At 36.3% G+C, this 11,909-nt stretch overlaps 1 protein-coding gene across 1 annotated transcript in view; it reads left to right on the forward strand.

Moving 5' to 3' along the window:
- Window positions 1-11,319, forward strand: part of LOC141390089 (uncharacterized) — a 175,209-nt gene extending 163,890 nt beyond the window's left edge. Inside the window, exons 2-4 of the mRNA XM_073962589.1 lie at window positions 9,784-10,682; window positions 10,753-10,976; window positions 11,047-11,319. Coding sequence (XP_073818690.1) covers window positions 9,884-10,682; window positions 10,753-10,976; window positions 11,047-11,244 — 1,221 coding nt within the window. The 5' untranslated portion in view covers window positions 9,784-9,883 and the 3' untranslated portion in view covers window positions 11,245-11,319. The remainder of the gene's footprint in view (window positions 1-9,783; window positions 10,683-10,752; window positions 10,977-11,046) is intronic.
- Window positions 11,320-11,909: the final 590 nt, after the last annotated feature.

Below are 11,909 nucleotides of genomic sequence, written 5' to 3' on the forward strand. Positions count from 1 at the left end.
ACAACATAACTATAAGAATAATTAATTTTCTCCACCGATGACAGTGACAACTCTCACTAAAATTGCAAAGAAAAAATTGTAACGCTTTTCCATGCCATATTAAGACATTTTTATGTGATCGAGTAAAATTTTAAATACAAAAAAGTGAGACAAAGTTAGATGTAAAACAGGACACTTAGCGACACTTACATTAATCCTACGGCGACGGGTTCTTTGATACTGAAATGAGCTGGAGCCAAATACTCATTTCCAGGCCAGCGGCTGCCACCTCAGTGTACACATGTTTGTATTTGTATCGTTTTTCTTTGGAAACAACATATCCAGGAATGCCTGCTCCAGATTCTTTTGGTCTGTGCCGGGTCGGAGGAAAACCCAGGAGTATCCACACACTCAAACATCTACATGATGCAATAGATATCGGGAATGGGTTCTCCGATGTAAAATCGAGGAAATAGTGGATTTCATGAGTCGGAAGAATATCTTGGTAGCAACGGTGCAGGAAACCAAGCTCAACAACAACTGCAGGAAGGATCGCACCAGAAGTAAAAATGGGGATTAGCTTTCTTATTGCACCAGTTCAATACAGACATATCTCGCGTAAGTCTTACTGTATGGGAATAACCGTCAGACTCAACGTATACATCCCGCTGATAAAAAGCTGATAGGTCCACCATTAGCCCACTTTTGGAAGATTATAACAGTCGGTCTTGGGTGCTTTAATGCTCAACATGAGTTGTGACATTTGTGATAGGAAACAACCCGAGGACTGGAATAGTGCTGGCAGAGCATGTTTGTACCTCTACGTTTTGCATAGTCAATGAGGACGCCCCTACCAGAATTAGTCGAGAGTGTCACAGTTCGCCAGACAATCATCGTTTTGCCCCCATAATTTTGTCCATCACAGACCGCCCGATTTCATCACCTCTGAACGTCGCACTTTCATCAATCATCGGAAAGCTAAGCCGAGTTTCAGAGAGGTCACTAATCACCGCTTCAGAGATCTGTCCAACCCCTCTGAAGTTCTGGTAGCAGAAAGGACGTTCCGACACATCATCGATGCTGCAGCAAATCGCCATATATCTGTTGGATGATGTTCCGAAAGTCATCAAGAATGCTAAATCATCCAAAGCATTCTATCCAGTGTAATATGGAACGGCTAAAGGCCAAGACCAGTGAAATAATAATGGAATATCGATTTGGTTTCAGATCTCGCAAACATTTTCAATTTAGTCAAATCCTGACTCAAGATATGGTAAATTTCAAATTTCCTTTGCAATTACATAGAAAAAAAATTAAAAACTTTTTTGGCGAGCACATCCGCCATTTTTGGTACATGGGTTACGAAAAAAATCGTGGTTTCAAATCTGTTCGCGTTCACAAAATTGGATGCTGCACTCAAAAGTTATATGCGGTTTTACTTTCTTGTAAAGAAAAAAATATTTAAAAATTCCTATTGTGTTGTAATAAGAACATGTATATATGAATCGTTAGCAGCATTTGATATCTATCCGTAGATGCTAAATTAGTTGCTAAATTTATTTTTATTTTCGCGGAAAATCAAAAAATATTGAAGAAATCTTGGAATAAATTTTATTTATTCTAAATCAGAGTCCAAAAAATCTCTAAAAAAATAATTTAAAAATACGTACAGAATCTAGACAACGCGTAGAAAATTGTGATACCAAAATTATAAAGATCGCGTTTATAACTTGCATATTACAGCAACAACAAAGAACGGAAACTTATTGTTGGAAATTATTTAAAAAATATATTTTTGGTAAAATACGAAAAATTTTAAAAATAAATGTTGGGAGTCATTCTATTATTTCGCTAAATTTCGACTCAAATCCTGAAGTATTTTGCTTTAACTTCTACGAGAAAAGTAATTAGTCATCGTGAAAGTATATTTGCTTTCTGTGATAAGCAATAGAAATAAGAAGTAGAGAGTAATATTGAAATTACAATCAAAGAAAACACATAGAAGTTAAAAACCGAATAATTCGCGAACTGGTTTAAATCGGTTGAGGTGCATGTGCTTTTCGGATACAGGGAGTCCATGTCTATCAATATGCATGGATTTTCCCATGTTTCATTCAGCGGCCAAAGTGTGCCATCAGTTGCATCTTACTATTCAAAAAACCTTCAAGTGGGCAAAAATTACGCGATGTGCATATGATTATAAGGTGCATCCGATTTCAATGGCCCCCTATTAAAAATACGTCAATATAAATTATTTTAGACAGATTCGTCAAGAACTGCGGATGTGCCACCGCATTCTATTTTGGGATAAATAGGGATATTACTCCTGAATCTTTGTAATTTGTGACACACCTTTTTGGCAAATATTATAATCGCGTATAAAGGATTACATTTATGCAAAAATAATCAAAGAAAATCGCGGTTCAATTCGCGGAATTTTAAAAATATATTTTTGCAGATTTTCCTACTTTCAAGGTATCTATATCCGTCGTTTTAGTGGATGGATTCGACCGCGGAAGAGCTCATTAGATCCGGCACGTAAAAAAACTAAAATCACGCGGAGTTCAGGGGTACCTGTACGACAGTTGTAAATTTTAAAGCCAAAAAATAGGTTTTTTCAGAAAATTTACGCACCAAATTTTCGCCTTTGGACTCCTATTACTAGGAAGCTGTACGGAGCACACTCATGAGATATACATTGAACGACGTAGAATCGCGAGTTCTACAATCCTATAAACTAGTTTGGATTATTATCTAGTTGCACCCACTATTTATAAGAAAAATTCGAAAAACCCAGTTTTCAAAACTTCAAAATGTCAGCATCGATTTTAGGGGGATGCAGTGTATATATCGAGAAGTCATACATTAGAACCATGTTGCCCAAGGGGTATTCTTCAATTCTTTCTTTGAGCTTATGTCTGAATTTTCCGTGGTTTGACCAGAAATCAAGAAAGAACACAAAAAAACTTGTAAACTTCAACACATTTTTACCTATTTTTTAATATTACCACCAACGCAGCTTCCACGAAAATTATTTGTTATGGTCCATATTATGAGATCGTGGCTAAAACACTTCAATTAATATAAATATATTCATATTTTATAAAATATATTAACAGTTCGCGACTTATTAAATGGTAAACCTCAACTTCAACGATTGCAAAACTTTTTTGAATATTACCATATGCACATGGAAAGATTTTCCAAATCATATCTGAATTCGATATCCTGATGAGGGAGATCTAAATAAAAGAGACACAATCAATCCCACGGCTGCAGGTTCTATGCATCGGATTGACTCGGAGGAATCTCGGACCAGGGCGTCACCTCAAAAATGTTGCGTTCGTGTATTATTTCACGGCAATTTACCCGGGAATGCCTACTCTTTTGGTCCGTGCCGGAAGTTCTTGTTTATTAATAAGGTCAGCGAGATTGTGGATTTTATATGTTGAAAAACATAATTTTCGCCGCGATCCCAGAAACAAAACTCACCGCCACCTGTAGCTTGCAACGTTCTGGCGAAGGATCTCAGAGAGCTGCCCATTCCCTCAGATCCTCGGGAACTGAGAGAACTTTCCGAGACATCATCACAGCAGCAGCCGCTCACTACATACCAGCAGGTTGAATATCCGACAAGACTAGCAAATGTCCGTGATGAGCCTCGTCGTACGAACCCTGAAGACCCAAGAGTTAGTGAACTGACTCTTGAAGTCCACAGGCTAGTAGTCGAATATAAGCGGAAATAGTAGCTATACCACCTGAAGAACGCAAACATTGGTGCAGGATTAACGACGTGACAGTAACTGGCCCAAAGAGGTGAGCGTGCTATTTTAACCGGCAGAGTGGTCCCGCCGATGTCCTTCCTGTCGCCACTAGCAAAGATTCTAGAGGCGCTCCTCCTTCCTATGAGGAGAAACTGTTTTACTGTTGCCCTACATCAACATGGATTCATTGCTTGGGTGTTATCGCAGTGAGCATCCCTGCCACGATTTAATGGGGAGGCTTCCCCCAGCCAGGTACGTCTGGAGATATCTTCATGATCTAGAGAGAGAGGTCCAAAGGTATAAACGATAACCGGAAATAGTAGCTAGACCACCTGAAGAACGCAAACATTGGTGCAGGATTAACGACGTGAGAGTAACTGACCCAAAGAGCTGAGCGTGTTATTTTAACCGGCAGAGTGGTCCCGCTACTGAAGGATGCCTGCTGAGCTGAATCATGCAGGCCGATTTCCTTCCTGTCACCACTAGCAAAGATTCTAGAGGCACTCCTCCTTCCCATGAGGAGAAATTGTTTTACAGTTGCCCTACATCAACATGGATTCATTGGTTAGGTGTTATCGCTGTGAGCATCCCTGCCACGATATAATGGAGAGCCTTCCCCCAGCCAGGTACGTCTGGAGATATCTTCATGATCTAGAGAGAGAGGTCCAAAGGTATAAACGATAACCTCTAGACCTATCAGGCAGGCTTGGATAGAATTCACGCAGGCAGTACAGAGACGCAATGTGAATGTCGTACTTGGGGAGCATCCCTCGTCCATTGCAGCAACCGTCTCAATTCGTATTGGACCCGAATTGATACCACGATACCCGACACGTGTTTAGCTGCCCAGCTAACCCCAACTGTCTCCTGATTCTTTATGGACGCAACCAGTCCAGGATGCCGAATTGTGGAGGCTGGATACAAAGGAACCACAACATGATAACTGCAATAATACACGAACATAGTTGCGTTGCTAATAATAATAATAAGCGATGTTTATGCCGATGACATTGACATCATGGGTCGATTATAAAAGTAGACAAAGAATCTGCTACATTGGGTCTGACATTTAACGGCGATAAGATTCAGACCAACAGTGGAAGTTGGTAACTGAAATTTTGAGGTATTTAATAATGGCCTTATATACTTCGGTGCCGCCATAAATAGGATGGTAATAAAATAAGGGGCATAATAATATTGGGAATGAACGAAGATGCCCCAGCTAATGCGTGTGAATATGACTCACAAAGTGGTAGCGAAGATCGGTAGGCCAAGACAAGAGATCTTAGTTTGGCGTATGAGACAAATGTCTTGTGCACAAACAGATTCCCTATGTAAGTAAGTTTTTTTGTAACAAATCAGTATCAGGCTTTTGTAATTTAAAGCAATTTGACGTTTTTTGGGATATCTTTCAGACATGAACTGTATAGCACAAGGCCAAATATACATATATACAAATCGCCCTTTGATGCATGTTTATACAAAATCAAAACACAAATATCATTGTTTTGATTGCTCTAATCTATAACCTGTATTCAATAACTATTCCAAGCAATAACATCTATAAAAACAAACATTCGATAAAAACTAATTCCCGCTGAGTAAATATTGAATCAATTTATGGCACAACAAAATCACAAATAGCACAACGCACGATTTATTTCGATATTATCTTTATTGGCACACAAGAGCCACAACCCAATACTGAAAATGAAAAAAAAAAGAACAGAACAAATGAAATTGCAAATCAAAATTTATGGCGAAATATTATTATGAGCGATGGATGATCAAAATAGAAAACAATCTAAGGAACAACAAAAAACAAATCATTGGCAATTAAAACTAGAACAGCTGCACGCGTATGCATGCATGCTAAACTGGGTAGCTCTTAGTATAATGAACCTGACTGAAACAGGCGCATCCATCAAGCAGATGTAAAGAAAATATCATAGAAACAAGTTTCATTGAACGCTCACTCTCACAGACAAGTGGACGACGACGCAGTCTCTATTTGGCCCACTGGCCGAAAACTGTAACTGGGTCATCAATTCTGTTTTATTTTGTGGTTCCTGTTGTTTGTGGCAACCATAATGCCATTTAACTCCGGCATTGCCATTCATTCATCTGATGTGGTTTGGTGGTGTGGCATTGAGATCATCTGCCTTAATTTTTACTGGAAAATGAAAAAAACACAAAACTGAACAAAGAAAAGCTTGCAGCCAAGGAAAACCAGTTGATGAGGGGAAGTAGGCAAACAACATCTATTTTCGGTAGCATCATCGCAGTCAGAAGAAAATGGAAAATAGAAAGACAATCTTCACAGAAGTTTAATTGATAATTCTTGATAGGAATAACAAGTAATGTGAAAAAAATTAATGTTGGGTCCAGCTAAACCGACAATGATACACCACCTACATATATTTATTGTGCATTAAACCTAATTTGCAATGGTACTTAAAACTTTGGCTTAAGGAAAATGTGTGTTTTTTTATTTGACGTTAGTGGATTTGACAATTTATAGGACATGGATATATTTTTGTAGCTGCGAAAAGAAATAAACAACCGGCGATAGCACAGGGCATCTGGTCGAGTAAATTGGAGTAAATATACGAGTGCCTATAATCCCTGAGTTGAAGTGTAACGGCAGGTTCCCCCCTTAGGCTAGAGTAGCTCGTCTGGATCAAAGGGTCCTTAAAGATATATATTTAGTTGAGACAGAAAGAAAAGGACATTTGATTCCGTTTGATTCATGGAATACGTTGGATGATGTTTAAATGTTCCAAACGGCGTACTGAAATAAGGCCCCATGAAAAAACACCCCAAATGAAAATGGACCCCAATTTTTGCTGTGTTTTTTTCAATTTGAAAAATGGCCCCAATATAAAAAGGCACCAAACTAGGAAATTTGGTCCCAAAAAATATTACATTTATGTCCCAAAATTGGGGCCAAAATGCATTTCTGAAATTAGGGTGCATTTGGCAAATCACCCCAAACACCGAAAATACATCCATTTACGCCCAAAATATTTATTCACTTAAATTTGGGATGTAATTGAATCAATAAATTTGGGGTGTATTTGCAAAAAGGATTTTCAAAAATATTCGTACCAAAGTCCGTAATATATAACTAACTTTTTATAATTTTAACATACTAAAAGCACTTCTACTCTCCATTTTTTCTAACTCTGTTTGAAAAAATAAAAATATAAATTAAAAAATTTAAGAAACTACACACTTTTTGTAAAAATATGCAAATATTTTTTAAAACCTAAAATCTAACAAAAATATTTTCACAATTTTAGAAAATACAAAGTTTTTCTAAAAATTGCAACTAATGTTATAAAATTCAAAAACGCCGCAGCCGAATATATTTTTTGATTTTTTGTTACAAAAATATTTTCAGTTTTACTAAATACAACGGTTTTCTAAAAAATTGCAAATACTTTTATAAAACCGAAAAGCGGCCGCAGGCGAACATATTTTTGACAAAATCGGCTGATTTTTTACAAAAATATTTGTATTATTTAAGAAAATACAGTTTTTGTACAAAATGCAAACACATACAAAATTTCCCGACTTAATTTTTTTTGTTTTAAATTTAAATAATTAATATACCCGTTAGGCCGGGGCGATTTGAAAACCTTAATGGGCCCTTCGCGTTTCTGATTCCTGGGGTTGAACTGAGCAAAAAAGTCCACTGGACCATATATCTACCGTGAAAATCGAGCCTCCCGATTTTGACTTTAAGTTTTTTATTGACGTTTTTTGGATATTTTGGCATATAATAGCCAAACCATTGAGATTTTCGATCCAACACAAAGACAAACATTGTAGCCAAGACAGTAATTGAAAACTCTCTTATACATCGCAAAAGCATTGGAACGCTCCTTCAGACAGTTTTGGCCTTAAGAATGTGCAAACTTTTCGGAAAATGTCGATAAATGACATTGTGCTACAAAATTTGACCCGAAAAATATTCAAGTGTTCTGATGCAAAATTATATCGTGTTGGAATCCATGGACAACGACAATGGCTTTAGTTGCGTTGGGTCACTTCGTTTTATTTTTTTAAACCGGTAAGAGTAGTGAACATCTGGGTTTCTTACATTTTCAAATTTAAACGGGCATATCTTATTTTTTCCACAACGGATTTCTTTTGATCCTTCTTCCTTTTAAAGGGGTGAATAATGTCTTTTGAATAAGCTATTATTGTTTTAAATCGGTTAACAAATGGCTAAGTGATAGTGGTTTATGTTTGAAAAACCCCACAAAAAACCTATAAAGGAATTTCTCATAATTTTCGAAATAAATATTGAACAAAACAAAAAAACATTATATTTTTGAAAATTATGAGAAATTCCTTTATAGGTTTTTTGTGGGGGTTTTCAGACATAAACCACTATAACTTAGCCATTTGTTAACCGATTTAAAACAATAATAGCTTATTCAAAAGACATTATTCACCCCTTTAAAAGGAAGAAGGATCAAAAGAAATCCGTTGTGGAAAAAATAAGATATGCCCGTTAAAATTTGAAAATGTAAGAAACCCAGATGTTCACTACTCTTACCGGTTTAAAAAAAATAAAACGAAGTGACCCAACGCAACTAAAGCCATTGTCGTTGTCCATGGATTCCAACACGATATAATTTTGCATCAGAACACTTGAATATTTTTCGGGTCAAATTTTGTAGCACAATGTCATTTATCGACATTTTCCGAAAAGTTTGCACATTCTTAAGGCCAAAACTGTCTGAAGGAGCGTTCCAATGCTTTTGCGATGTATTAGAGAGTTTTCAATTATTGTCTTGGCTACAATGTTTGTCTTTGTGTTGGATCGAAAATCTCAATGGTTTGGCTGTTATATGCCAAAATATCCAAAAAACGTCAATAAAAAACTTAAAGTCAAAATCGGGAGGCTCGATTTTCACGGTAGATATATGGTCCAGTGGACTTTTTTGCTCAGTTCAATCCCAGGAATCAGAAACGCGAAGGGCTCATTAAGGTTTTTTTCCTTCCACACAAATCGCCCCACCCTAATATACATGTATGATTTTCCACATTAAACTAATAAGTCTCTGAGTGTACTTTATGCCGACGACTGTTTATTATATGCCCATGCGGAATCTCCTTTTGAAGCCTTAAGTATTTGGGAGTAACAATTAATAAATTAGTCAAATTTAATGAACATGCATGGATTCTTATGGGAAAGGCTTATAGCATAATGGGGTCGTTTGGAACTCTTCTACAAAATAAATCACTACCAATTAAATCAAAATTGATGTTATACCAAACATGTATTAGACCTGTACTACGAGTATTATACGCCTTTCCCATCTGGTTCAATATTTCTTCCACGGTTATGCTGGAATTAGAAGTGTTAGAGAGGAAAGTTCTCCGCCTATGTATAGGAAAAAAAATTAGTCCGTACATAGATGCTTCTCGATGTGTACGATGTGTTACACCTTTTTCTCCTTGCCTAAAATAAGACTTGAGAAAATGAATTTAATGAAACATCAACAATTATTTTCCTTCATAATTTCAATATTTCATCTAACCATAGGCGGTACAGCCATTTGTACAATTGTTGTCTTCTACGAATGTTTATAAATTTTGTCTTCTTACCATCGCCTTCTACATCCTCCAGACTAAGATCTTCTAAACTGCAGCACAACATGAGCTTTGACTGCAACAGTAAACTTTGAAGTGAAAAGAAAAAAAAAACATTTTCCCAAAAATATCTGAAATCTAAAAGAAGAATTTTGGAGATCAACGCAGTATAGGTGTGTTCGTTTACCCAACAATTTGTACAAATTGTTACTGTATGTTGTTCATTTACTCAATAGTTTAAAGTAAAATGCCTTAATCGCTTACCATAACTTTCAGAATAGTTTTTACATTCGCTAGAACCTTGGGGGAAATTTCTTAAAGATTTATAACATCACTATTTGTTTCCTTACCAACTATTCCATACTAGTGTAGGGTATGAACAATATTCAAATAATATCCACCTATTAATAAAAGTCATTGTTCGCATTCATAGTGATTCCAAGGTAACCTCTAAACAAGCACAGAAACAAGTCTTCGATGTGTGCAGAAAAGAAAGTTAATCTAGTTGCAGAAAACAGAAATGAGAAAAATTGATGCAACAGAAACATTTGTGCTTAGTAGCCATCAGCAACTCCGTGTGTGCCGAACGCCACAAAAGCAGGCGGAAAGCAAACCAATCTCGCAGATACAATAATTGTCCACTCAATAAGGATTATTCTCAAACCAATAAAAAATACAGAATAACGTTCAAGCAAACATTTTCCACCTCAAAACGAACAACAACAAAAACACTTCATATTTACACCTCGATCGTAATGCGAGGAACGTGTGTGGATATTGTGTTTCTTATAGCTGCTGTAGCAGCTATACTTATCAGGCCCTCAAACCAATTCGAACAAAAACAGCAGCAAATACAAGAACCTCCGGCGATCGCTACCAACGAAGAACAAGCAAACGGAAGTGGCAACCCTAACGCCTCTAGTAGCGAAAGTAGAAACTACTACCGATCACCCCCAACATCCGCCAGCATGACCGTAACACAATTTCGTAATTCTATTCCAATGCGTATTTATGAATGTTTACGTGATTTCAGTACCTTACGTTGTACAAAATTATTTGTTTTACAAAAATTGGAGGAGCGCAAGAATTGGACAAATACGGGAAATCTAACAAAAGACTTTCTCCAACAATTCTTTGGTGAAGAAGATAAAATGGGCAGCTTGATATCGGAGAAATTTCGCAAACTTAGCGATAAGGAATTGAATAAAAAATTGGTATTTAGTTTGCAGAGATTTTTTAAAAATCGCGATATCAAATTGCAATTCCTGCCGGGTTTGATGGTGAAAGTTATACCAAGCAAAAACAACAAAGTGAAATTAAGTTTTAAGAAAAGTATGGAGAAAAAACTTAATACCATTTTCGGATAATTTAATAACTTACAATTTATTTTGTTTTTCTGTAGAAAATAAACACAAACATGAGGGTCGTGCCCAGGACACGTCAATATTCACTGGGGCTCTGAAAGACCAAAACATGCTGGACAGCAGTCTGGAGGGTCACGGAAATCTTAGTCTGGAGGATGATGAAGGTGATGGTAAGTCAAAACACAAAAATCCCAAAAAGAAAATCAAAAAGGATAAACATTCGTATAAGACAACAATTCTACAAATGGCCGTACCGGTTATGGTAAGTTGAAATATAAAACAACTTTGAAGGAAAATAATTGTTGATGTTTCATTACTGTGCCTTCTTTCAGATTATGCCTGCCATACTTTTGGGCACATTTTTGCCCTTCATTCTACCCGTATTGAAGATGGCCACTCTAACCACCATGATCATGAACAATACCGCATTTATGGCCGCCTTAATTTATGCAGCCCGTACTCACGTCAATGCCCAGCAGGAACAACCCATCAACTATAGTTATGGCAGTCATCCCATTGGATATCACTGAATTTGATATTATTTTTTTGGTTGTAAATCGAATCAAAAATTCAATTCGAACTAAAATAAAAGAATTTGAATCATATAATATTTTTTCCGTATGCGACTAGGTAGTTGAATTTTATTCCATGCTACTATTTAATCCTACTTGCTGCATTTATCAATTTAGCGCAGTTTTGATATGTAAACAGGCATTTTGGGGTCCTTTCCTACCTGGAAAATAATTCGAAGACAACATTAATATGAGAAAAGAAATTAAATTGGTAAAAATCCTAATGTTCATAATATGGGCTAACACTATAATAACGCTAAGATAAGTTTTATTTTAGGCAAATCAATTGGTCAGTATGGCATAAAGGAGAAGATTATTCTTATTATGAAAGCATTGTCTTGCAGAAAAAATTATATAAAAAATCTTCACGTATTGATGTTTAAAAACCCGACATTGAAACCATAGAATCCCTATACCCGCAACGCCCTATGTGTTTTAATTATAGTACTGAAAAATTGCGGGAAATTTGTATGCAGAAATCTAAAAAAAAAGAAAGACTGTGCGTCTTATCTTTTTATGCGCTTAGAATATGCATTTGTTTCAAGTTGGAATATATTTATAGGTACTGCGATGAAAGATAAATATGAAAAGGAAGATCACTTCGAAATGTTTTCTAAAATATG

The sequence above is a fragment of the Musca autumnalis genome, unplaced genomic scaffold (assembly GCF_047663935.1).
Source record: "Musca autumnalis isolate F117 unplaced genomic scaffold, ASM4766393v1 scaffold_1, whole genome shotgun sequence".
Classification (NCBI taxonomy): domain Eukaryota; kingdom Metazoa; phylum Arthropoda; class Insecta; order Diptera; family Muscidae; genus Musca; species Musca autumnalis.